At 49.9% G+C, this 25,954-nt stretch overlaps 3 protein-coding genes across 10 annotated transcripts in view; 2 read left to right on the top strand and 1 right to left on the bottom strand.

Moving 5' to 3' along the window:
- Nucleotides 1–2,767, top strand: part of MEIOB (meiosis specific with OB-fold) — a 35,453-nt gene extending 32,686 nt beyond the window's left edge. For all 5 annotated transcript variants that reach the window (XR_003793204.1, XR_003793203.1, XR_003793202.1 and 2 more), the window contains one exon: nucleotides 120–2,767. The gene's annotated coding sequence lies outside the window, so the exon portion shown is untranslated. The remainder of the gene's footprint in view (nucleotides 1–119) is intronic.
- Nucleotides 2,768–2,920: 153 nt separating this feature from the next.
- Nucleotides 2,921–24,631, top strand: HAGH (hydroxyacylglutathione hydrolase). 4 transcript variants are annotated; one of them, XM_029222021.1, is made up of 10 exons: nucleotides 5,694–5,787; nucleotides 6,054–6,195; nucleotides 8,430–8,605; nucleotides 9,118–9,182; nucleotides 11,234–11,351; nucleotides 12,275–12,383; nucleotides 15,780–15,883; nucleotides 16,196–16,297; nucleotides 23,851–23,930; nucleotides 24,415–24,631. In XM_029222021.1, the coding sequence occupies exons 3-10, from the start codon at nucleotides 8,501–8,503 to the stop codon at nucleotides 24,512–24,514; spliced, it is 783 nt and encodes a 260-aa protein (XP_029077854.1). In that variant the 5' UTR covers nucleotides 5,694–5,787; nucleotides 6,054–6,195; nucleotides 8,430–8,500; the 3' UTR covers nucleotides 24,515–24,631. The 4 variants fall into 4 exon arrangements, with proteins under 4 accessions (XP_029077855.1, XP_029077854.1, XP_029077853.1 ...); XM_029222022.1 differs by lacking the exons at nucleotides 5,694–5,787; nucleotides 6,054–6,195 and adding an exon at nucleotides 2,921–4,330; XM_029222020.1 differs by lacking the exon at nucleotides 6,054–6,195 and having other exon boundaries at nucleotides 5,696–5,787.
- On the bottom strand, nucleotides 3,918–5,541 carry FAHD1 (fumarylacetoacetate hydrolase domain containing 1). The gene has a single exon (XM_029222029.1). It carries the CDS (start codon nucleotides 5,247–5,249, stop codon nucleotides 4,584–4,586), a length of 666 nt encoding a protein of 221 aa, XP_029077862.1. The 5' UTR covers nucleotides 5,250–5,541; the 3' UTR covers nucleotides 3,918–4,583.
- Nucleotides 24,632–25,954: the final 1,323 nt, after the last annotated feature.

Genomic DNA, 25,954 nt, shown 5'->3' with positions numbered 1-25,954 from the left:
TATCATTGGCACTCATATTTGACAATATATTTGTTGTATTATGTCTATTTTGCTTTTATAATTTGAATTTTTTTCTAGTATCTTATTAGATTTACAATTACTTTACTCTTTCCCTTTAGAATATATGAAGGTTTTAGCATATGAATTGTATTGAAAGGAAATATAAAACTTCCTTGAAATCAGATCCTACATCAACCAACATTTACACCAAAGATGTGCCCAATAGTCTTGTTAAAAAGATAACTGTGGGGACTTCCCTGGTGGTGCAGTGGTTAAGAATCCACCTGCCAATACAGGGGACACGGGTTCGATCCCTGATCTGGGAAGATCCCACATGCCGCGGAGCAACTAAACCCATGCACCATAACTACTGAGCCTGAGCTCTAGAGCCCTAGAGCCACAACTACTGAAGCCCACGTGCCTAGAGCCTGTACTCTGCAACAAGAGAAGCCACCGCAATGAGAAGCCTGTACACCTCAAGGAAGAGTAGTCCCCGCTCATCGCAACTAGAGAAAGCCCATGCGCTGCAACGAAGACCCAACACAACCAAAAATAAATAAAATAAATTTATTAAAAAAAAGAACTGTATAAACACATGTAAAGATATAAGCTTCACTATTAATCAGAGAAACGCAAATTAAAAAGACCATAGCCACAATACCCAGTGTTGGCTAAGGTGTGAGCAAAAAGGTATTCTTTAACACTCTTGTCAAGTACAAATTAGTATATCCTTTCCCCTGGGCAATTTGGCGAAAAGTATCAAAATGTAACTGGCAAACTATTTAATAAATTTCACCTCTAAGACTTTCCCTAAGGAAATAAACAAGTGCCAAATTATGTGTATGGAGGATGTTCCTTGTATCATTGTTTCTAGTAGCAAAGCATTTGAAACCTATGCAACCTCTAGGGCAGGGGTTCCCAACCCCTGGTCCGGGCCGCACAGCAGGAGGTGAGTGGCCTGCTAGGGAGCGAAGCTTCATCTGTATTTACAGCTGCTTCCCATGGCTTGCATTACCACCTGAGCTCCACCTCCTGTTAGCAATATGGTGAGTTGTATAATTATTTCATTATATATTACAATGTAATAGTAATAAAGTGTACAATAAATGTAATGCACTTGAATCATCTGGAAACCATTCTTCCCCTTCCCCCCCATCTGTGGAAAACTTGTCTTCCATGAAACCAGTCCCTGGTGCTAGAAACGTTGGGCACTGCTGTTCTAGGGGAGTGTTGGGCTCCATCCAGATCTCTGGTAGGCACCTAGCCCTCAGCTTCTATGAAGGTTGGAGAATTACCTGGGGAAGTTACAGTAGAGGTGGGGGAGCAGATTCTGGCAATGACATCCCCTTGGGATGGTCAGTGGACTGAAACTCATCTCCAGCTCTGAGACCCTGTTCTTTCTTAGTTTGTTCCCTGCCCTTTCTACTTCCTCTTCACTTCCTTTCTCCTGAGAGCACTCCTAAAAATCACCTGAACAAATATCCCCACTTAAGGCTCTGCTTCTGGGGTACATGATCTAAGACACAGTCATTAAAAGTGGTTATGAAAATATGCACCGACCTGGAAAGATATTCACAGTATATGCCTAATGAACAATTTAAAAAAAAAAGTCCAGAAGAACAGATGTCAAGCCATATACTCTATATGAACTAATAATATCATGGATTTTTAAAAAGTTGTGATAAGGGTATTGTAACTATGTAGGAGAATGTCCTTATTTTTAGGAGATGCATGCTGAAAGGGTAGAGTGTTTCTGCAACTCACTTCACTTCCAGTTTTCAGTTTTCCAAAACGTGTGTGTTTGTGTGTGTGTATACACACAGGGTGTGGGGTGGGAAGAGAGAGAATGAACATAGCAAATGTCAACAATTGTTGAATTTAGTGCAGGGTATATGGAGTTTGTTGCATTAGTCTTTCAATTGTATAGTAGGTTTAAATTTATTCAAAAATAAAAGTTGGTGAAAATGTACTTTCTGGGTATTAGGATTATTGCGATTTTAGCAACATCAGGAATTATGAGAATTGCTATCTCTCTTTTTGATTCCTGCAGTCAAGGAGTTTGTGTGCTATACCTGCAATGCTGATAGCAGCTGTCTGTGACAAAGCTTGTGCCACCACTGGGTGAACATTGACCTCAGGGGCACCGTACATTATCTGGATGCTGGCTTGTCCACCCAAGGGGGCCATATGTGAACACTGCTCCTGCTGTGCACCTTTAGCTTGCTTTCACATCTGTCAGCTTGGTAGACTTGGTTCAGCTGGACCTCATATCTGATAGTTTTACTAATAAACTCTCAATATAAGCATACCCTTGATTCAGCTCTTCCACTATGGGAACCTAGCCAAAGGAAATAACTACTAGCAAATAATTAGAAAATATTTCAATGACCAAAAATGGAGGACTGACTTCATCATATGCAATCACTGAAATGTGCTGACATGAAAAGATACGATATATAGTGAAAAAAGGTTAGCAAATTGTATGATATGAACAAATTCTATTTAAAAGATCACAATTACATCTGCAGATTTGGAAGAATGTACACCAAATGCTTAATTTGGACTGTCTCTGTGCATATGAAATTTGGGGTGTTTTGGTTTTTAGCTTATACATATTTTCTGAGTCTTCTATAATAAACATCTATTGCTTAAGCATTTGAAAAAAGAAGTGTTATTAAAAGATAAAAGAAGGGAGTTTCTGGGGCTTCCCTGGTGGTGCCGTGGTTGAGAGTCCGCCTGCCGATGCAGGGGACACGGGTGCGTGGCCCAGTCCGGGGAGATCCCACATGCCGTGGAGCTGCTGGGCCCGTGAGCCATGGCCGCTGAGCCTGTGCATCTGGAGCCTGTGCTCCGCAGCGGGAGAGGCCACAACAGTGAGAGGCCCGCGTACCGCAGAAAAAAAGAAAAAAAAAAAGGGAGTTCCCCAGTGGCCTAGTGGTTAGGATTCTGGGCTTTCACTGCTGTGGCCCGGATGTGGCCAAAAAAACAAAACAAAAAAAAGATAAAAGATAGTATGACATTTTATAAACAAATCCAACTATGACATTTCCTCATAATAAATTATAAATTGCATAAAGTTTAGGTTGCATAAGACCTAAACATTTGAACTTTCTAATATATCTACTTAAAAGACGCAGCCTGCGTTGTGGTCAAGACTTCAGGTTTTGTACATTTAGAATGGATAAACAAGGTCCTACTCTATAGCACAGGGAGCTATATCCAATCTCCTGGGATAAACCATAGTGGAAAAGAATATTTTTAAAAAAATTTCTATATGTGTAAAACTGAGTCACTTTGCTGTGCAGCAGAGATTGGCACAACATTGTAAATCAACTATACTTCAATAAAAAAAAATACGGAAAAAAAAGACTTCAGGATTTGGTCTTGGGATGGCTGGGTTACATCTTGGCTCTGCCACTTAGCTGAGTGATCATACAGCCAGGCTGGCTAGCCTCTAAATCTGTCTCCGTCTGTGTAACAGGGACGGTAGTAATAATACCACCCTCCAGCTTTGTTGAGGATTAAATAATACACAGAAAACTCTTGGCACAGTGCCTAGTAGTACAAAGTGCTCAATAAATGTTAGGAGCCAGCAGGTGCCTTCTGTTTAGGCTAACAGCAGGAGCTCCTGCCTGCCTAAGCCTAAAGGACTCTGCCAGGCACTCTGATAGCTGTGTTGTGCATCTCACTTAGCTTTTTGTCAGAGAAGGGAGCAGGTGAGAGCAAAAGCAGCACTCCCAGGCAGTTTGACTTCCCTGAAGCTTCCTTATCGCTGGGTGCGAGGTACAGGTGCTGATTAACTCTGTTAATAAAGCACAGTATTCTGGAGGCCAAAGACCAAGGTCTGAAGCCCCTTAATGAGATGTGTCCCTCCTAACCACTATTGGGGGGAAAAATGTACACTTTTAGGTCACACAAAAGACAGCATATTTATTTGGGAAACAAGTTTCAAAATTATCTCCCTAACTCAGAATCTATGGGCCAGAATACACACCCTAAGTAAACAAGTGAGGTTTTCATTAATTGCTCACTTATTAAATAAAACTTTTAATTAACTATGTGGAGTAGTGTTTTTCCACATTTGCATGATAAGAATCACTTGGAGTGCCAGAGATTGATTCCATTAATTAATATATTAGGCCTGGGATGGCCCAGCAATTTGGAAATTTTTACTTTTACAAATACCTCCAGATGATTTTCATCATCAAGGAACTTTGGGAAACACTGATTAAACGTGCTTTTCCATTTCCTTTGCAGATTTTAAGTCTTGAACACGTGGTCGCAGAATGACCCACTGAAGTATTATCCGGTCCAGTTTTAGGAAAGGAAAGTAAGTTTTCTGAACATTTGGCTTGTTGTTTCCTAGGAGGCACTGCTTCTCATTTCCATTTCTGGCCCAGCTCTTCTAGATCAGGTTTTTCTCCGACGGTCCATCTTCCTTGAGTTGAGGCATAGCAATCCAATCATTTTTAAAAAATTAGTTTCTCATTAAAGGATTATCACATTAAATAACCTTTTCTTGCTTTTATCTTGTTCCCCTTCCCCCTGAAACGTGTTAAGAAGTTAGGGTGCTTTGGATACACTCAATATTCTGGCTTTTCCACCTTAAATCTCATACTGACGACCCCGTGTATGCCAGCCTGGATCTCATCGTTTTCTTTAACGGGGCCCACTCCCTTTGGCGTCCCGGTCAAGATAACATCTCCTTCTTCCAAGGTCATGATCTTTGAAACGTAGCTGATGATGTAGGGGATGGAAAAAATCATGGAGGATGTCTCACCCTCCTGCCTGAGTTCGCCGTTGACCTTGAGCCAGAGCTTCAGGTTGTGAGGGTCAGGGATCTTCTCTTTGGGCACGAACGCGCTGACCGGGCAGGAGGCCGTGAAGCTCTTGGCCAGAGTCCAGGGCAGCCCCTTTTTCTTGCACTCGTCCTGCACGTCCCTGGCGGTCATGTCCAGGCACAGGGCATAGCCGGCCACGTAGCCCATGGCTGCGGCCTCTGGGACGGCGCAGCAGCGCTTGCCCATCACCACGGCCAGCTCGAGCTCGTGGTGCAGGTTGCAGGTGTAGGCGGGCACGAGGACCGGCGAGCCCTCGGGGGCGTAGGCGGTGGACGGTTTCAGGAAGAGCACCGGCTCGCTCAGTGCGGCGCTCTGCATCTCCCTGACGTGGTCTGCGTAGTTCCTGCCCACGCACACGATGTTCTTCCCCCACTCCCAGAAGCGGGACAGCGGTCTGGTGGCAGCCATGCTCCTGCCTGTTGCCCCCCTGAGTCACGTGGACTCTGCCCGGCTGGCCACCGGACGCCGAAGGCTACCCGGAGAGGACCAACTACCTCGGAGCACCGTCCCGCGGACTCCGCCGGGTGCCCGGGAGTCGCGGCGCTCGTCCTCTTGGGAGCGGCTGTCCAGTGGCTGCCTCGGGGCTTCCCGGCCTCGGGACGCGGCCCGCTCCCCGGAGAGAGGCTGAGGTTCTTGCGCAGGTGCCTCTCAGGGGGCCCTCAGATCCGCGGCAGCGGGACGCTAACGAGGCACCGGTGTGGCCGCGAGCGCTGATTGGCCGAAGGGCGGGGCGAACTGAGGGCAGGGGTTTGGACGCGAGCGCTGATTGGTCTGGGGTGGGGCGGCGGGCGCTGGTTGGCTGCGGTTTGCCGTCGCCGGCGTGAAGAGCCCGCCCACCCCTCGCGCCGCAGCCCGCCCTCCGATTCGGTCATGGTGCTGGGCCGTTGGCTGCTCGGCTGCCGGACCCTAGCTGCGCTGAGAGCGTCCTGCGCCCGTTGCGGCCTGGGTAGGTGGGCCGGGGCCGCCGCGGGGCCGGACTGGCCGGGGTGCCAAGGCGCTGGCCTGACAGGGGCCGGGGCCACGGTGACCGGCTCGTGGGGGCGAGGCGAGGCGAGCCGCCCGGCCGGCGGGTCCTGGCCGGCGTCGTAGCCGGGCTAAAGGCGGTTAGGCCGGCCGCAATCCGTGAGGCGTTCCAGCGCGGGGCCCGCACCGGGGGGGCCGGCGGGGAGCCGCTGGGGCCGCCGCGGCTGACGCTGTTTTTTATTGACACAGGATTTTAGCCCCTAACTGACGTCAGCAGGCAAGCCGATTGGGGTCGAGAAAAGGCCACACAGCAGTTGAGTCAGACTTTGAGAGGGCTGAAGACAGAGTGGGGTAACTTGTCAGCTGGGGGTTGCTGAAGGATTTGTGCTAGGTAAGGAAATGGGTGTTCCAGGGACGCTCGGGAGCCCTGTTTTAGGACCCCTGCTTCCCTAGGGTCTGCCTGGCAGCCAGCGAGCGCCCCCATCCTCCTTGACTGCGGCGCCCCATACAAACCCCATTATTTCTAACGCCCAGGGATGATGGAACTGTGCCTGAAGCCGCACAGAATGCTGTGTATATTCTCCACGAAGTGAATCACAGCTTTTCATGTGAGCTGTGGCCGGCAAGAAAAGCCTGGGGCAGAACTGGGTTCTGTGAGCCGTGGGACCCTTGCCCTCTTTGGGTCTCCTATCCTCGCCTCAAAAATGGGAGGCGGGGCTTCCCTGGTGGCGCAGTGGTTGAGAGTCCGCCTGCCGATGCAGGGGACGCAGGTTCGTGCCCCGGTCCGGGAAGATCCCACATGCCGCGGAGCGGCTGGGCCCGTGAGCCATGGCCGCTGAGCCTGCGCGTCCGGAGCCTATGCTCCGCAGCGGGAGAGACCACAACAGTGAGAGGCCCACGTACCAAAAAAAAAAAAGAGGCGATGGGCGCCCTGACCTCCAAGGGCCTGCTCTTCCAGCTGTCAGATTCCATTTTCACTGTGTTACCTCTTGCTTTGTTGGAATATTTTGACTTTGATATCGCCTTTATTTCCTGATATCTTATCTGACTGATGTAGCAATAGGGGCAGTGGGTTAAGCTGAGTCTTTGGAGCTGGCTAGCAGTTAGCTAAATAACCGCAGAGCCCTAGGTAGGGAGATGAAGCAGAAGGAAGCCATCCTTGGCCACTTCCAGATCTTACTGAGAGCAGTCGAGGTTCTGGAGTGCGCAGTGTGTCACCACTATTAAGGAAAGAGCTGGGTTTTTTTCCATTTAGGGAACTCGTCAGAGCATCAGAGCTAAGAGTTTCTGTGTCAGGAGTCAGGCGGGTGGTGGAAGTGGGACTGTAGGGAATCAGCAAGAGTGTGGCTGCCCCGTTCAGAGGGGGCGCCAGCCCTTTGATGCCATGCAGAAGGAGGGATCCAGTTCAAGAGAAGCCCAACAAAATGTGTCTCAAGGCTTGGCCTTGACTCTGCTCTGTAGTCCTCCTGGAGCTCGTATGGCACATATCGGGGCTGAGAGGAGGTGGCATAGCACAGAAACCTGATCATGTGAAAATGTTTGTTTTGCCGAGCATGAGGAGAAGGGCCTGGAAAAAGCCCAGCTGGTTGTCAAAAGGAGGACTTAGCTACCTCTGTGTGATCCTTAACGCTGCAATTCAGGCAGTTCCCTGGCCATGGCAGATGAGCTTGAATTCTGCATCAGACGGCCCCCGTGGACGTGGTCTATCAGTCTGTTGGTTGATGCTGCCTGCTCTCTGGATCCCTTTTTTTGGAGAGGTCCCATCCCAGCACCTACCTACTCCAGAATTTCATGGCTGTCTTCTGTCACCTTTTGCAGTTTTAATCCCTTTCACACTAAGATTTAAAGTATTGTTGGGGGCCTTTGGGAATTTTTAGATTGAATAGGAGTTTCATTGTTGAAAACATTTTGGCACCTGTCTCCTGGGCGGAGGATGCTTTTGCCCCTTGGTCACTCCCAGCCCACACTGGCAGCCTTCTTTGGCTCAGTTGGATGGTGATTCTGTATCATGCACACTCGAATCTAGAACAGTTGTGACCAGCTGTCCCATTTCTCAGGCCCCGGGTGGCTTTTGTGCATTATCCAAATTTCGAGTTCTTGCCATTTGAAAGTGGATATTGTTTTCTTTTCTGGCTCGAGACCTGAGAAGGGCTGTGAGTAACTGCACAGGACTCAGGCTCTGTTAGCTTGCAGAGGCAGCCATATGCCGAGGGAAAAGAGCCTGGCCTGGCGCTTTCATTCTTCATGGTCTTTCTCTGAATCAGGTGTGAACAACCCCAGAACTGGCAGTGGTCACATCTGACAAAGGTTTGAATCACAGGGACAGGCTGGCATTTGTGTCCTTTTAGGACCTTTGAAAAAGAAAATAGGGATCCTAAGTCTGAAAGAGCTGATTTCCACAATTATGAACATGAATCGTGTTCTCTGTTTTCCTTACGGATGTGGTTAAATGAGGCTATCCTCTTCTTTATCAAAGAACTTAGAAAACCTTCGTATTTCACCACGTTGCATCCCTGGGATGTAACTTCCCCGGACGCCTGGACTGCTGGGCCAAGGGCTTGCTTTGAAGTCTCGGCCCAGCGTGGCCTCATGTGGACGCTGACTGGAACCACATTTTGTCTTCAGGTCCAGCCCTGCTGGGAATCTTTCTCCATCACACGGATTTAAGGAAGAGCTTGACCGTGGAGCAGGGCACGATGAAGGTTGAGTTACTGCCTGCTCTGACCGACAATTACATGTACCTGATCATCGATGATGACACCAAGGAGGCTGCCATTGTGGACCCGGTGCAGCCCCAGAAGGTGGGAGGCGAGGCCCCAGAACCAGTTCTTCATCTCCTGATGAGTTTGATAACCACAGTGCCCTTGCACCTTGGCCAAAGCTGAACAGAAATTAATCCATTTGGTTTTTGAAAAACAGTTAAACTAGTGTCCAGCCACTCTGTTACAGGGGCAAAGGGCCAGTGAGAGGGGTGGAAGCGACCAAAGGCTTTGGAGTGGAGAGAAAAGGGCTCCTGTCTGTAGAGTTCCTGGGCAAGAGAAGGAGGAGCCCTTCTCAGCACTTTCTCCTCCGCCTCAGGGCTTTCTGCCCCTTAGTGCTGCCTCTAAGAGTGGCAGTCTCTGCTGGAGGGGCTTTGAGAGGTTGTGGGTGGGACTGAACTGCCGAACGGATCAAGGGAGAAAAAGCCTCCTTGTCACCCTGCTCTCCTGGAGCTGGGACAAATTGGCAGGCTCCACTGGGCATCACCCTGCATACTGATGAGCCAGTGCCGGGTGTGACTGTGGCCTGTGTCCTGCCTCATGTTTGGTTGCAGGTTGTGGAAATGGTGAGGAAGCACGGTGTGAAGCTGACTACAGTGCTCACCACCCACCACCACTGGTAAGTGCTCCAGAGGCCGAACTTCTGTGCCAGCAGAGTTGCTTGGGCCTTACAGCTGTGCCGCGCACACTCCAGGGGGGAGCATCCACCAGGTGGAGGGGGGTGGGGTGCTCGCAGGCTCCCAGGGGTCCCCCCACAGGTGGGAGCCTAGGGGCTCAGAGCCCTGGAAGCCCTTCTCTCCTCCACAGCTGTGAGCTAAGGGTCAGCCCCAGTGGGGTTCTGATGGGGCTTCTGGGCACTAGCCTCTGTGCTGCTGCCCTGTGTCCCTCAGGCCTGGTGATGGGGTCTGGTGACTTGGGGGCTCCAAGGGGAGAGGCTTATGCTGTATATCCTGTGGCCATGGGTGGACCTTTGGCAACATCTTTGAAAGCTCTTGTGCTTGTGTGGTGGGAAATTGGCCTTGATGTCGGGGAATGAACTAGTCTAGACGTAAGTGTTTTTGAAAATCAAGCAATCATTTGGAGAGGTTGCGGTTTTTTTGATATTTGAAGGCTAAAGGATGAAAAAAGTTCTTATATTTGGGTCTTAGGACTAGAGTTGCCTGCCCAAGGCCCTTGTGGGTTTTTGAAACTTTTGAGGCTCTTCAAAGCTAGGAAAAAATGTTTATTTGGCTCTGAATTTTCTTTTCCAAATAACTGCCCGAGGGCAGCTAGGACAGCTTTGAACCTGTTCTGTGGCATCTCACGGAGCTTGGGGCGTGTCTTCGGGTAAAAGGACACCTTTCATCTTCTGTGTGGGAGTGTCACGTGGATGTGGTTGGCCAAAGTCTGCTAAGTGTTGGAAACTTGTTGATGTAACTAAGTCACTGAGAATCTTTGGGGTTGTTTAGCCTCTGGGGTATCAGGTGTTACTTCCTGACTGATTTAGGCCCAAGGATCTGCAGTGGCTACTTAGCACAGCCGCTCCTTCTCTCAGGAACTCCGTCCCGTGTGGTGCCGAGGCGCCCTTACTCCTCTGGCCTCTGTGGGGCTGCACTGGGGGGCTCCACCTCCCCAACTTTTCACAGTGTGAGTCTCTCTCCCACGGCTTTTCCCACATTGTGATGCCTTATAAATTAAACCAGGCCCCAAACTGAGCTCCAGGGTGTGGCCTGTGCCACCCTCCCACTTATATGTGGCATTTTCGGGGGTCAGTGATGCGTGTGCTGAGTGCTTGGTGCCAGCTTGTGTGTATCAGCCCCCTGCAGGGCAGGGAGCAGAGGGCTGCCCCCTCTTATCTGTGAGCCCTGCTGTTTCTGGGCCCGTAGGTGAATGTGTAGTGAGGAGCAGGTGTTCCCTGGTGATTGGAAAGCCCTCGCCTCATCCTGGAAAAGCTAATCTTCTGGGCTCAGGACACTCCCAGCCCTGCCCCGAGACCCTGGCAGGTCTTGCACTAGTGTATTTCTTGCCCCACAAGGCCGAGGCGTGGAGCTCTTCTCTTGACCTGGGAAGCGTGGGGAACTCCTGGATGATTTTCCAGGAGGTGCCTCAATGCTGGCTGCACATTCGAGTCACGTGGGGAGGTCATTCCGAGCTGGCCTGTCCCTGGGTGGACAGATCCCCCTCTGGCAGCTGGGCATTGTTTTAGGAGACAGCTTTGCAATCTGCTCGGGGCAGTGGGTTCCATCTGGTCTGTGAATCAGAATCACCTGAGGGCCTTTAAAACTCCTGGGCTGTGGGCTTCCCCAGGCCCACTGCATCAGGATGTGTGTGTGGGAGTCACGCCTTGGCGCTGTTTACAGATCCTCAGGTGACTCTGATGCGCCCAAAGTCTGGGAACCACGGGTGTAGGGATTATCCAGGTGTTTGTGATTTGGTTCATCTGCTCCAGAAGCTTCTGCAGCAACACGGCAGGGGCACAGAAGTGCCTCTCTTGGGAATGGGGTGTCTGAGGACATTCTTTTTCAGTGGAGCCAAATGACAGACAAGAAGCGAGGATCCTGGGTTGGAAGATGCATTTCTCTTCTGAGAAACATAACTGGGAAAAATAAAAATTACGTTTGGTCAGGGTTTAAAAGCAGGCAAACCCTGTTCATATCGGCAGTAGCCCCAGCTCCCCTTTTCGACTTCCAGGGACCACGCTGGCGGGAACGAGAAGCTGGTCAAGTTGGAACCTGGGTTGAAGGTGTATGGGGGTGATGACCGGATCGGAGCCCTGACTCACAAGGTCACACACCTGTCCACACTGCAGGTGAGGAGTGAATGGAAGGGGCTCAACTGTGGCCCTGCTGGGCTCCAGGCCCTAGAGCCGCCTCCTGCTGGCTGTCCCCTCACTTACCCCAGGAACCCAGAGGGGCAGTCAAGGGCTTAGCTGTGGAGACAGCCTGGCCTGTGCATGGGTGGATGGGCTCTTGGGGCTGCCTGGGCCTGGATAGTCCCTTCTGTTGAGAGCATTGCAAGCAAATCAGTGTGCAGATGGTGACCGGCTGAGGGGAGAAGCTGTATGCATGGTTTTGAGACAGCTGGGGACATTGAAATACGGACTCTACGTGGGATCATATTTGACATCAGTGTTAAATTTCTTGGGTGTTGATAATAGTGAGGTTATATGGGAGGATGTCCTTTTCTCAGGAGATGTAGCTGGAGTGTCTAGGGGCAGTGTGTCAAGATATGTGTGTGTGAACAAAGCAGGTGCCGCACAGGTGGGACCTGTTAGCATTTAGTGACCCAGGTAAAGGGCACACGGATTCATTGTCATTTTAGTTTTTGGTAGGTTTGAACGTTTTTGAAGTAAAGAGTGGGGTGGGGGATGGAGGCAGAGAAGGGAAACAAAACAAAAGGCCAAGCAGCTAAGAAGGAAAACTCTTTTCTGGCAAGACGCCTGGTTCAGATTTGGCCTGGTTTTGAGGAGAAAACAAAATCAGCCCTTTCGTTTGCATACCAGCAAACACCGGCTTCCAGGGGGTCCCTGCATCTGGGGTACCCTCAAGGACTGGGTCCTGTGGTCACTAGCAAGACCCATGACTTGCTCAATGGAGCAGTGGCTGTGGAAGCCCACTCGCCCTTAATGGCAGCTCCTGCTGTGGGGCGGGCATGGGGTCTGGGAGAATCTGTGAGCCTTAGGACAGGCTCCCCACACGCAGGGAGCACAGGCCAGTGTGTGCTCTGTTTAAGGTGGGGTCTCTCAACGTCAAGTGCCTGTCGACGCCATGTCACACTTCCGGACACATCTGCTACTTTGTGAGCAAACCCAACAGTCCCGAGCCCCCCGTGGTGTTCACAGGTGAGTATTCAGGTGTTTGAGCTGGGGGGTCTGGTGTTCTTTGCAAAGACCCTCTTGGCATAGAGATGGCTTTGCACACCTTTGGGCAGAGCAGCAGAGCATCTCCTGCCAGGCAGACTGTGCTGTGCTCTGTGAGGAGGACCACAGCCCTCAGGGTAGAGCGTGGGACTTGGCTTCAAACACGTCCAGGGTACAGGCAGCTGTGGTGGGAACGTGGTGGGGGTGCTACCTCCTTGCGAGGCTGGCCTGAATGCGCCCCTCTGATCCTGGTCATCGTTGTCAGGTGCATGGGGACAGGCCTTTCCTTGAGAGACTCTGCCTGGTGGTGGTGCAGTCCCAGCCCCCACTACGTCCAGCAGCAGACAGGTAGGCAAGTGAGGGGCCAAGGGAGACCCCAAGTGGAGCAAGTCAGACCCGCCTTGTGTGGGGCCTGATTGGTGCTGGGCGTTGCCCCATCCCTCCACGGGCCGTGAGCTGAGTGGGTCTGGCAAAAGCCAGCCCCAGGTCAGGGTGTCGCACACGGTGGCCCAAAGAGCTTGGAAGGTGGAGGTGAAGCCCCACCAGCATCGGGCTGTGTGAGTGGCTCTCGATTGGGGCGAGCAGGCCTTTCCAGCAATTAGAGGTGTTTCTCCTTTTGAGAGGAAATGGAAGAATCTTGATGGTGGTTGGGGAACCTGTGAAGCAGAGCAGCCGTGTGACGGTGGGTGTTCAGGGCAGTGTGAGCCAGTGGCCGTGGATGGGCACAGAGCAGGCCCCTCTGCCCCCTTAGCTTGTTTAGCGAGTATAAGCAGTTTTCAGTCTTGAGTCTTCCCCAGTTACGTAACAATCATGATATTATAACCGCAGTGAAAGTTTGTTTAAAAATACAACAGCTGAAGCAGTGTGGGCTCCTGGAGTGGGGAAAGGGTGTCGATGGGAAAGCCACATGAGATCAGGGGTGGGGACGCTAGCATGAAGGGACACACAGGCCGAATGAGGGGTCACAGGGCCTCTGGACTGTCCCTGCAGCTTGTTTGTAAATCCAAAATTATCTCCAAATCTATTATGTTTATTTTTTAAAATACAGTCATTTTTAGGGTCTTTGCTGCAGTAGCAGGATGTGTGGGCTTTGAGCCGACTGCTGAGTGTGGGCCACGGGCCCCTGGGCATGTTGTGGGAGCCCCTGGCCTCCCAATGGGCCTCGGCAGACAGCGCTTTGGGGCAGGTGGGCTGGCTGCCTGTGCAAGGTGTGACCCCCTCTCTTAAGCACAGTTTCCCCTGCGTCAGTGGTGGGTGTGGGGTCTCCCCCACTGGGTGGTTGTGGGTGTGAGGTGAGGGGTGTGGAACCAGCGCTGGGTTCGGTGAACTCTCACAACTGCGCTCCTGTCTCTGTCATGCTGCCTGGCCTCTGGGTGTCCGTCTGCCCCCCACCCCGGCAGGGCCTGGGGTTGTGCGGGCCCGTGGCGGTGGCCCCCTTGGACCGCGCTCATGTTAGAAGCCGAGTGCCAGCTGTGGAAGGTGTGGAGGGCTGGTTACCGCCAGGCAGGCCCTGGACCATGTCCTGCACGTGCTGTTCTCTAGTCTGCATGACAGTGGCCGGCAGGGGAGTGCGTTATCTAATTGGTAGCTTTTATACTAAATAGGTGAGAGTCACACAGGGTCCTCAGTGGTGAAGCTGAGCTGCCTGGGGCATCAGCAGTGAGGACCAGGGGAGCAGGGCAGTCCAGCAGGGCCCCGGCTGGCCTCTGTGTGCATGGCTGAGGAACCTGCAGCGTCCAGAGGTGAGGTGACTGGCAGCTCCAGGCCTCGAGCTCGGATGTGAGTGACCCATGGCCCCACTCCCTTCTCCTCTGGGGTGAGCTGAACAAAGGGAAAAGGATGCAAGCAGAGGAGGTGACAGCCCAGAGAAGGGTGTGCATGTGGCCCTGGGACGTGGTGGGCAGGACTGGGCACCCACAGAGCAGGGAGGAAGATGGGATGGCTGTCTGGGGGGGCAGGCCTGGAGCAGGGTGCTGTGATGGCACTAGTGGGTTGTCTGTTTGAGAGGTCAGGATCTGGGACCTCAGATTTGGGAACTCATGGCAGTGAGCGCCAGGAGCAGCTCAGGTGGTGGCGGTGGGGAAATGGAGGCTGAAGTCGATGCTAGAACCATGGCCCAGTGTGCAGGGAGGAGAGGCAAGGCTGGCTTTGTAGAGCCTGGGGGTGGGGCAGCCTGCGTAGGGGAGGGATGCCTCCAGGCACTCTTAGCAGCTGGTGGTGAAGGTGGAGAGCAGTCAGCGAGAGGCTGGGGGTGCAGGTGAATGGTGGTCCCACTGCCAGGGAGAGACGTGGGGGCCCCCGGGTCTCTCAGTGTCTTGCTGGTTGAGGACATGGCCCCACGGAGGAGGCCCAGGCTGGCTCCCCAGCCCCTGTGGCAGGAGGCCCATGAAATTCCATGTGTAAACAGCAGGTACTGCTGGTCCCTGGAGGGAGGACCAGATCCCCCCAGCCTACTGTGCCTGCTCACGGCCTGTCCTCTGGGCTCTCCTTGGCCTCTCACTGGTGCCCAGACCACGAGGTTGAGGGGTCCTTTACGGCATAGCCCCAGTCCTGCGTGTTGAGGCTTTGCTCACGGGCTACCCAACTCTCATCTGTGGTCTTGTTCTGAGGGGACAGTGCTGCACCATGGCCACTGGGTGGGCATTGGCTCCTGCCTGGCCTGGAGCTCCCTGGGAAGAGGCCTGGCAAACGCTGGTGGAGGGGGATTGTTGCTCCCTATTGTGGGGTCCCAGGCCCTCCCCCACCCAGGGGCCTGGAGAACAAATGTGCCATGTGTGTCCGCTGGGCATGAAGCCCGTTCTCAGGGAAGAGCCTTGGGGGAGGGAAGCAGCACGTGGAGACCTGGTGGGTGTCAGGTGGAGGTAGGGCTGCGGCAGGAAGGGGGCAAGTCTGGGAGGTGGCAGGTCCGTGTCTCAAGGGCCCATGGGGGCTGTGGTCCCGCGTGAGGGGCTCCTGGAGGGTCCAGGCAAGATCATGGGGGTCTTACAGAATGGTGCTGGCTGTCGGGAGTAAGGGAAGTCACAGGAAGGTCTGGCCTGGGAGGGGGCTGCTGGATGGGTGGGGGAAAGGGCTGGGTTTTGGGGATTCTCAGAGCTATGACTGATAGGACTGGGCGGTGAAGGGAGCAGCCAGGGTGACTCTAAGGTTTGGGTCTGAACAGCTGTTTGGGGCCTGGCGGTGCCAGTTAGTGCAACTTGAGGGAAAAGGTTTGGGAAGGGTGGAAACCAGTACTCGTGGGTCATCCCTGGGCCCTTTCGGGGTGGAGGTCAGGTCTGGGGCTGTGGCCCAGTCAGCACAGGGGTCAGGGCAAAGCCCCGGCCCTCGAGGGGGCATGCACTGCTGACAGCCCCTCCAGCTCCACACTGTCCTGTCTTGCAGGCGACACATTGTTTGTGGCTGGCTGCGGGAAGTTCTACGAGGGGACAGCGGATGAGATGTACAAAGCCCTGCTCGAGGTCCTGGGCCGGCTCCCTCCAGACACGGTAGGCGGTGCCCCACCTGCCACCCACTCGCTCACCCGGTGGTGGGAGGACCCTGCTGGCTCTCCCCGTTGGGGTCTCCCCTGCATCTTGGGAGGAGCAGGAGGGTAGAGGCATTGCTTCTGGAAGTGTGTTTTTTTCTTTAAGCATACTTTTCATTGTCATTTAACATACACGCAAGACGTGTCCTTGTCCTGAGGGACGTCTCGTGGGTGCTGCCCCCAGGACCAGCCAGGTCCCTCACACCCATCTCTGAGGGGCTGAGGGTGGGTTAATGAGTCTTCTCAGAGCTGGCGGGCTTGGCTTTTTCCCCAGAGAGTGTACTGTGGCCACGAATACACCATCAACAACCTCAAGTTTGCTTGCCATGTGGAGCCCAGCAATGCCGCCATCCAGGAGAAACTGGCCTGGGCCAAGGTGAGCGTGATGCACTTGGGCGCGTCCTGGGGTCAGGCACCGTGATGCCACTTTCCCAGGAGCACGGAGTTCATGGTGCCCGCTTCAGAGTGGGCAGAAAGTGCTCCTCCGGACAGTGGGCGAGGCGGGGTTTAGACAGCCCAGCTTGGAGCAAGAAGCCCTGGTTGTCTGCTTAAGATCCTTTCTGACTCGTGGGTCAGGGCTGGGCTTGGGATTCTGCATTTTCAACAAGTGCCCAGGTGAGGCTGAAGCAGCAGGTCCCAGCCCCTCCCTGCTGTCTGTGGGCAGTGGATTCACCCTAGAGGCTGCTTGTCTGAAAGGCATTTATTTCAGACATGGCCCCCAACATGCCCCGTGGCTCGGCCCAGGGGTTGGCGTGTTGTTCTGGAGGCATCTTCTGTGGGGGGGTTTGGAAACGCTGCTGCAGGCAGCTGGGCTGAGGACGTTCTCCTGGACTCAGGTGTCTGTGTTCAGTCACTGAGAAATGGTGTTAGTAAGAAACACACACACCTGGGAGTCCTCAGGTGCTGGGCTCCCTTCTGCTGAGTTCAGTTAGGAATGGTCTCATAGGTTTTTTTTTTCATAAGTCACCTGTTTTTATCAAGCATCTTTATCAATTTTGCGAGGTGGGCTTGCAAAATAATACTTATAAAAATTCAGACACTACCGTAATAGGTTGATAAATGTTATTCCTTTTTTTTTTTTTTACAGTGTGCACATAAGAGTACTTAATATAAAATCTCATCCTGTGTGTTATTTTGTGGCTTCCTTGTCACTTAATAATGGGTCTTAGTGCTCTTTCCATAGCAGTCCAAACATATTGAGCTTATTCTTTTCATGGTTATCTGCTTAAGGATAATTTACATACGATAAAACATACCTGTTTTAAGTGAGCATTATACAGTTTGAATTTTGACAGTATATGCTCCTGTGTCAGCCCCACCACAATCAAGATAGAGAACATTTCCACTATCGTAGAAGGTTCCTTGCCCCTCCCCATTCAGTCCCCAACTACTGATCTGCTTTCTGTAACTATAAATTACTCTTTTCTAGATTTTCATATAAACAGAATCATACAACATTACTCTGTTGTATCTGGCTCTTTTTACTCAGCAGGTTTTCGAGATTTTTAAATTTCTGAGTAGTATCTCATATGGACATACTACAGTTTGTTTATCCACTCATCTGGATGGACTCTTGGGTAGTTCCCAGTTTTTTGCTATTTTAAATAAAATTACTGTGAACGTTTGTGTGCAGGTCTTTGTGTGGACACATGTTTTCATTGCTTGTGGGAACATACCTAAGAGTGTAATTGCTGGGTTGTGTGGTAAGTGTATGTTTAACTTTTAAGAAACTACCAACCTGTTTTCCAATTAGTTGTACTATTTGGAATCCTCACTAGCAATGTGTGAGTTCCAGGAGATCCACATGCTCATCAACACTTGGTATTGCTGATCTTTTAAATTTTAGCCATTCTAATAGGTGTGTCGTGGTAGCTTGTAGTTTTTAAGTTTCCATTTCTCTGATGGCTAAAGTTGTAAGAATTCCTTATACATTCTGGAAACAAGTCTTTGTCGGATATATATCTCAAATATTTTATCCCAGTTTGTGGCTTGCCTTGCCATTTTCTTAACAGTGTCTTTCAAAGAATAAAAGTTTATACTTTTGGTAAAGTTTAGTTTATTAATTTTTTCTTTTATGGTTTTTGTGTCCTAAGAAATCTTTGCATAACCCTACATCACAAAGACTTTGTCCTCTGTTTTCTCCTAGCAGTTGTATAGTCTTAGCTTTTATGTTTATATAAATTTATGTTTAGGTCAGTGATCCACTTCAAGTTAATGTTTGTGGTGTAAGGTAAGGGTAGAAGTTCACTTTTTTGCATATTGACATCTAGTTGCTCAGCACCATTAGATGAAAAGACTTGCCTTTCTTCATTGGCATCTTTACTGAATAAAATGGACCATGTGGGCATGAATCTACTTCTGGACTCTATTCTGTTCCATTGATCTACATGACTTATTCTTGCGTCAGTAGTACTGTCCTGATCACTGTAGCTTATGGTAAGTCTAAGAATCAGGTAGTATAAATCCTCTAACTTTATTCCTTTTTGAAATTCATTTTGGCTCGTCTAAGTCCTTTACATTTTCATATAAATTTTAGGATCATCTTGTTAATTTCTACAAAAAGTCAGCTTGGCTTTTGATTGTGTTGTAACAAAAGATTTGGAGAGACTTGAGATCCTAACAATATGGCGTCTTTCCATAAATATGATATAGCCTTACATTTATTAAGGTCTTTAGTTTTTCTCAGCAGTGTTTTGTAATTTTCAGTGTTAAAGATCTTGCACATATTGTTAAATGTATCCCTAAAGACTTCATGGTTTTAGATTTTATTGTAAATGATTATTGGTAGTCTTCAGAAATACAATTGATTTTTGTATTTTGACCTTGTTTCCTTGTGACCTTGCTTAATTCATTTTAGTCTAGCATCTTTTTCATAGATTCCTTAGCACACAATCATGCCATCAACATTAAGATAGTTTTATTTCGGGCTTCCCTGGTGGCGCAGTGGTTGAGAGTCCGCCTGCTGATGCAGGGGACATGGGTTCGTGCCCCAGTCCGGGAAGATACCACATGCCACGGAGCAGCTGGGCCCATGAGCCATGGCCGCTGAGCCTATGCGTCTGGAGCCTGTGCTCTGCAACGGGAGAGGCCACAACAGTGAGAGGCCCGCATAGCGCAAAAAAAAAAAAAGTTTTATTTCTTCCTTTCCAGTCCATATGCCTTTTAATTATTTTTCTTGCCTTGTTGCTCTGGCTAAGATCGTCAGGACAGTGTTAAGTAGACATGGTGAGAGTGGACACCTTTGGCTTGTTCCCAGTCTTAGGGAGAAAGCATTCAGTCTTTCACCATTAAGTATGATATTAGCTGTGAGTTTTTTGTAAGTCTTCTTTATCAAGTTGTTGAAGTTCACATATATTCCTGGTTTTCTGAGAGTTTTTGTCATGAGTGGGTGTTGAATTTTGTCAAATGATTTTTCTTCATCTATTATGTAATCATACATTTTTTTTCTCCCTTACTCTTTTAATCTGGTGAAGTATATCACTTGGTTTCAAATGTTAAACCAACCTTGCTTTCTGGATAAACCTTAGTCATGGTGTCTATTTTTGTGTCTGTGTTCATAAGGGATATTGGTCTGTAGTTTTATTTTCTTGTAATGTCTTTGTCTAATATCAGGGTAATGCTGGCCTCATAAAATGAGTTGGAAGTGCTTCCTCCTATTTGCTGAAAGAGTTTTTCTATGACTGTTATTATTTCTTCCTTTAGTGTTTGTTAGAATTCACTGACATAGCCTTCTGGACATTGAATTCTTTTTTGTGGAAAGATTTTTTTGTTATGAATTATGAGACATAATTCATAAAGACATATGAATTAATGTCTTTAATTTGTGTGGGGCTGTTAGATTTTTATATTTTCTTGAGTCAGTTTTGTTAGCAACTAGTATCTTCAAGGAATTTGTCCATTTCATCAAGGTTTTCAAATTTACTGGCATAGTTTTCATAGTTTCCCTTTTTATTATCAAGCTTGTTGAGGTTTAGTTCACATGTAATAAATTGCATTCATTTGAAGTGAACAATTGAGTGAATTTTGACAGACGTATATACCAATTAACTCCCACTATATTTAAGATACATAACATTTCCATCACCCCCCAGAACCTCCTCATGCCTCATTTTCTCTGCCCTGCTCCAGTATGCCATTAGAACTTAGTTCACATTTTCTAGAACTTCATATAAGTGGAACTATACAGTATGTACTCTTTCATCTTTTTTTACTCAGCAGAATGATTCTGAGATTCATTCATGTTGCTGCATGTATCAGTTCATCCCTTTTCACTGCCAGGTAGTATTCCTTTGTTTGGTTATACCACATTTTGTTTATCCATTCACCTGTCAATAGACATTTGTGTTTCTAGTTATTGGCCATTGTGAATAAAGCTGCTATGAACGTTTGTGTACAAGTCTTTGTGTGACATATGTTTTAATTACTCTTGAGTAAATATCTCGGAGTGGAATGGCTGGGTTGTATTAGGTGTATGTATTAAGTCGAAACTTGTTCAGTCTTTTTTAAAATTTATTTTATTTTTAATTTTTGGCTGCATTGGGTCTTTAGTTGCGGCACGTGGGATCTTTCATTGCCGTGCGCGGGCTTCTCTCTAGTGGCATGGGGGTTTTCTCTCTGTAGTTGTGGCGCATGGGCTTCAGAGCACATGGGCTCTGTAGTTCACGGCATGTGGGGCTCTCTAGTTGAGGCGCACGGGCTCAGTAGTTGTGGCGCCCAGGCTTAGTTGCCCCATGGCATGTGGGGCCTTAGTTCCCTGACCAGGGATCAAACCCACGTCCCCTGCATTGCAGGACAGATTCTTTACCACTGGACCACCAGGGAAGTCCCAAGTTGAAACTTGTAAAGAAACTGCCAGGCTGTTTTCTAAAGAGCGACTGTATTGTTTTACATTCCCACCAGCAAAGTATGAGAGTTCCAGGTGTTCCACATCCTCAAAAACACTTGGTATTGTCTGTCTTTTTAGTCATTTTAATGGCTGTGTAGTAGTATTTCATTATGGTTTTAATTTGCATTTCCCTAGTGCCTAATAATGTTGAACATCTTTCCATGTGCCTGTTGGCCATTTTGTGAAGTGTTTGTTCAAATTTTTTGCCTATTTAAAAAACTGGATTGTCTTCTTATTATTGAATAATGTTTTTTTTTTTAAAGTATAGGTACAAGTCCTTTTTCAGATATGTGTATTGTGAATAGTTTCTCCTATTCTGTGACTTGCCTTTTGTTTTCTCAACAGTGTCTTTTGAAGAGCAAACATTTTAAATTCTGATGAAGTCCAGCATATTAATTTTCTTTTGTGGTTCATACTTTTTATCTCCCATCTAAGAAATCTTTTCTTTTGCCAAGGTCAAAGAAACCTCCTATGCTTTCTTTTGGAACCTTTATAGTTTTAGCTTTTACTGTTAGATCAATATGACTTAAACCGCCAACCCCCCTGCCGCTCACCACCAATATTTTTTGGATCTGTAGTAATTGCCCCTCTTTCATTTCTGATGTTGCCAATTTTTTTCATTGCTCTTATCAATTTTGTTGATCTTTTAAAAGCACAACTTTTGCCTTAATTTTCCTTGTTTTTCCATTGCACTGATTTCTGTTCTTAAAAAGATAAAGTTTAAAAAACTCTTTCCTTCTACTTACTTTGGATTTGCTTTGTTCTTCCTTTTTTTTTTTTTTTTTGGCGGTACGCGGGCCTCTCACTGTTGTGGCCTCTCCCATTGCAGAGCACAGGCTCCGGATGCGCAGGCTCAGCGGCCATGGCTCATGGGCCTAGCCGCTCCGCGGCATGTGGGATCTTCCCAGACTGGGGCACAAACCCATGTCTCCTGCATCGGCAGGCAGACTCTCAACCACTGCGCCACCAGGGAAGCCCTATAGATTCTTAGTATGCAACCCAAGGTCATTGATTTTATTTTTTAATAAAAGTAATTATTTTTATAATTATTAGCTTAATTGCTCCATGGCATGTGGGATTTTCCCAGACCAGGGCTCAAACCCATGGCCCCCTGCATTGGCAGGCAGATTCTTAACCACTGTGCCACCAGGGAAGTCCCAGTCATTGATTTTAGATCTTTTTTCTTTTCTAATATAAGCACTTAAAGCTAAAAACTTACCCCCAAGTACTGCTTTTAGCAGCACAAATTTTGACATGTTTTATTTTCATTATCCTCAATTTGAAATATTTTAATATATCCCTTGTGATTTCTTCGACACATAGGTTATGCTGAACTGTGTTAAACTGTTTTTTAGCCTTTTCAACTTTTTATTATGAAAATTTTCACACATACAGAAAAGATGAAAGAATTTCATAGTGAACAGTCATATACCTAACACCTTGCTAGTAACATTTTACTAATTTTATCACTGCCTATTTATCCATCTTACTTTCATTCTTTTTAATAAGTAAAACATACTAATGTGTGAACGTCAACCGTAAATCATTTTACCAATACAATTAGGGAGAACAGTTAGAGTTTCCAACATTTTTGCTCTTATAACTTGTGCTACAGTGAACAACATCCTCAAATGTAAGTCTTTACATTTGTGTGCTTCATACTTCTGTAGGAAAAGTCCCTGCATGTTAACGCTCATCTTAATAGATAATCCAAAAGGTTATGACAGTTTACACTCCCCCAACTATGCCTACAAGGACCTGTTTTAAAATTATCCTTAGAATAATTCAGTGGTTTTCTTCCTTCATAAAAGGTGGAGGAAGATTTCTTAGGAGGAGTGAGAATATTGGAGGAAGTGCAGGGAATATTATAAAACATTCTATGCTTGTTTTCACCAGAAGGGAAAGTTCAGAGATTAGCAATAAGCCTTCATCTTTTTTTAAAAAAAATAATTTTTTGGCTGTGTTGGGTCTTCGTTGCTGCACGGGCTTTCTCTACCTGCGGTCAGCGGGGACTACTCTTCATTGTGGTGCGCAGGCTTCTCATTTTGGTGGCTTCTCTTGTTGTGGAGCATGGGCTCTAGGCACATGGGCTTCAGTAATTGTGGTGCGCAGGCTCAGTAGCTGTGGCTCACGGGCTTAGTCATTCCGCAGCATGTGGGATCTTCCCGGACCAGGGCTCAAATCTGTGTCCCCTGCACTGGCAGGCGGATTCTTAACCACTGCACCACCAGGGAAGTCCCTAAGCCTTCATCTTGACCTCCCACCAGACTCCAACGTGACCCACCTCCAGCGGTTAAAGGATTACTTCTCGATGCCACTGCTCACAGTGTGGGTGGGATTGGGACCTTTGGGTCTGAGGGCCCCTGATGGTCAGGAAGCCTGGGTGTGGGTGCTGACAGTGGCTGTCCAATCACTGGCCCTGTGGCCCTCAGGGTGAGCCCAGCAGTAGCAGGGCAGGGGCTGCGGGCAGGGTGGAAACCCCCAGCTGTTAACTCTGACCTCCTTCCTGTAGGCATTTCTATAGGAGTGAACAGTTGGCCAGATGTCCCAGTATGCGTCTTCTCTCTGCCTGCCCTGGTCAGTGTTGATTAGAAGCAAGGCCATCCTGGTCCTGAGTGGAGGTCACGAGCTGCCTGAACACCCTGTGATGAGAGCTGCCCTCTGGGGGGCTGTCACCGCAGGGGAGGGACCCCGGGAACCTGTTGCCTTGCTGTTCTTCCTGGCAGTGAGGTGCTCACGACCCACATGCTGTCTTGGGGGTAGGGCTATGTCTTCTGCATTTTTGCTAGTTATGACTTCTGTATTAATGAAAAGAAAGCTCCTTGTGCCCCTGCACCTCCAAGACAGCAAGGGAAGGAGAGAGGTTGTTGGTGGCAGCTGGAGCACTCACATCTCTTCTCCACGGGCAGGGAAGGGCCTGTCCTGGTACTGACCCACTGCTCACTTTATCTTCTCAGTCGGACGACATTGGAAGACCATTAGGAGGCTTTTTGAAGTGTCAGCTTTAGAAGTTTCCGCATTAAAGGGACCCACTTTTCTTGCAGGAGAAGTACAGCATCGGGGAGCCCACGGTGCCATCCACCATTGCAGAGGAGTTCACCTACAACCCATTCATGAGAGTGAGGTGAGGGAGCGGGTCCCACGCTGTCCTCGGGCATCTCCGCCTCCGCCACCCCGACTCCTGAAGAGCCCGGGTGGGAGAGGAGGCTGCCCTGAAATCTCTGTTTAAAGTGTAGCCAAAGAATGAGACACCTCTTCTTAAAGGGGGACGCTTTTCTTGACGCCCTGGCTAGGGTGTAGGGTCCTTTCTGACCCTGGAGTCTGGATCCATAGGTGGACGAGACTTGTGCTTGGGGAGCCTCTAGGCGCTGGGCAGTGCCGGATGCCAGCGTGGAGTTGGTGTCCCCGCTTTCCAGGTCACCAGCAGGACTGGCTCGGCCAGCATGTTTCCCGCAGTTAGAAACACCTGAGTTGGCCATTGGCTGTCGCACTTCATTTTTAAGAACGTCCCGCCTCCTACAGGCTCTTTTCTTCCCTGGTGCCCTGGGAGGGGTGGTGGGCCCGCGGGTGCAGGGTGCGGCCTGCTGCCTGGTGCTTGGCTTCCGCAGGGAGAAGACTGTGCAGCAGCATGTGGGTGAGACGGACCCTGTGACCACCATGAGGGCCATCCGCAAAGAGAAGGACCAGTTCAAGGTGCCGCGGGACTGAGGTGGCTGCGGGGCCTGGGTGTCCAAGGCTGCTGCTGCAGCTGCAGCCACCTTCAACCACATTTGGGTATTCAGGTGTGTTAGGTGAATTTCTGGCTAGGAGTGCAGGAAATTCAGTCTCAGTTTAATTTTAAATTAATTTCAGAGCATCTTGCTTGTGTTATCAAATGTTCTAATACATATTTATAAGAGAAGAAGTTTAGAAAGTGTTTATTCCCGGAAGCTCTGCTTGCAGACTGTGTTGTCTCCAGCCTTCCCATGGGGCCCCCATAGTTGCCGTGTGAGCCCCATATGATGCCCCAGTAAGAGTCGTACCCGCCCTGCCCCCGGTGAGGCCGGCATGCCCTGGTTCAAAGTCTGTGCTTACCAGAAGAAGGCCCCTGGGAGGGGCACACTCCCCTTACCTGGCATCGTCCCCTCCCTCTCCTACCCCCTCCCCCAGCTACCTCTAGAGGAAGTCATTCTCTCATGTTTGATGACATCATCATGTTCTCGTGTCTGTGTTGATGTGCAGTGGAATTCCAGGGCCGGGGCAGGCCCAGAGCACCTACCTGGGCTGGGGTGATGCTGAAGAGCTGCCTCCAGTGTGGGTCTGGGTCTGGGGTCTTGGGCAGGGAGAGTACAGGCTGGGAGGCTGTGGCATGTGGTACCCGAAGAGCTCCAAGCTCTGCACACTCGTCCCTGTAAAGGCTGGCCAGTTCCGGGGATGTTCCCAGGAACCAGTGTGGGGCACTGTGCCTCGTGTGGGCAGAGGAGCTGACGGGAGGGATGCGGGGACACCTGTGTGCGGTGGGGTTGCCCTGGGCGCCTATGTGGCGTCAGCACCACTGCTGGCACCGCGCCGCCCCTGCTTGGGGGCGGGCCTCTTGGGCCCCCGGCAGGGAGAGGCCCCGAGTCCTTCCTCCTGGTGGCAGTGTGCAGGGAGCCTGCTGTTGAGATTGTGATGTGGTGTCCCTGCTCTGTAGCTGTTCCTTCTGCTCTTGGCTGGCCATCCTGGGAATTGGCTCCTCTCCTGCAGTCTCAGGCTGGTCCTGGTTACCCCACCTCACATCTCAGGCAGAGCCGGCAGGAGGTCCGAGCTGGGGGGATGGGGAGGGTGGGCCCAGAGGGTCACAGGGGCATCCAGGGCCCCGAGGCGCGAGGAGGACAGGATGAGACTGGGGAACGGTGGGGGCAGGAAGGGCTGCGGGGAGCCCTCCCAACCAACTCATTTCTGGATCTGGAGATTCTCCATGTTGCCTTGGTCTGTGATGAGAACAGACCCAGGGTCTGCGAGGCTCTGCTCGCTGAGCCGGGTGCTCAAGTCTTTGGGTCTCACCTGATGTGGTGATGCTCACTGAACACTTCCTGTCCAGCTGAGGCCCGCTGCTGTTGATGTCACCCCCCTGTACGCCTCATCCAGATGGGTCATGATGCAGCGTGGTTGTCGCCGCCCCCCTGG

The sequence above is a fragment of the Monodon monoceros genome, unplaced genomic scaffold (assembly GCF_005190385.1).
Source record: "Monodon monoceros isolate NGI ecotype Baffin Bay Population unplaced genomic scaffold, NGI_Narwhal_1 Super_Scaffold_13, whole genome shotgun sequence".
Classification (NCBI taxonomy): domain Eukaryota; kingdom Metazoa; phylum Chordata; class Mammalia; order Artiodactyla; family Monodontidae; genus Monodon; species Monodon monoceros.
Note: the sequence above shows the minus strand (reverse complement) of the source record. Positions and strands in the feature narration are given on the sequence as shown.

What these genes read in the sequence shown, in the direction of transcription:
- FAHD1 (XM_029222029.1), bottom strand. Translation starts at nt 5,249, where the DNA reads ATGGCTGCCACCAGACCGCTGTCCCGCTTCTGGGAGTGGGGGAAGAAC.
- HAGH (XM_029222020.1), top strand. Translation starts at nt 5,712, where the DNA reads ATGGTGCTGGGCCGTTGGCTGCTCGGCTGCCGGACCCTAGCTGCGCTG. An exon ending in AGAAACTGGCCTGGGCCAAG is followed by an intron (nt 16,298 to 23,850) that starts GTGAGCGTGATG and finishes CTTTTCTTGCAG; the next exon opens with GAGAAGTACAGCATCGGGGA. An exon ending in AACCCATTCATGAGAGTGAG is followed by an intron (nt 23,931 to 24,414) that starts GTGAGGGAGCGG and finishes TGGCTTCCGCAG; the next exon opens with GGAGAAGACTGTGCAGCAGC.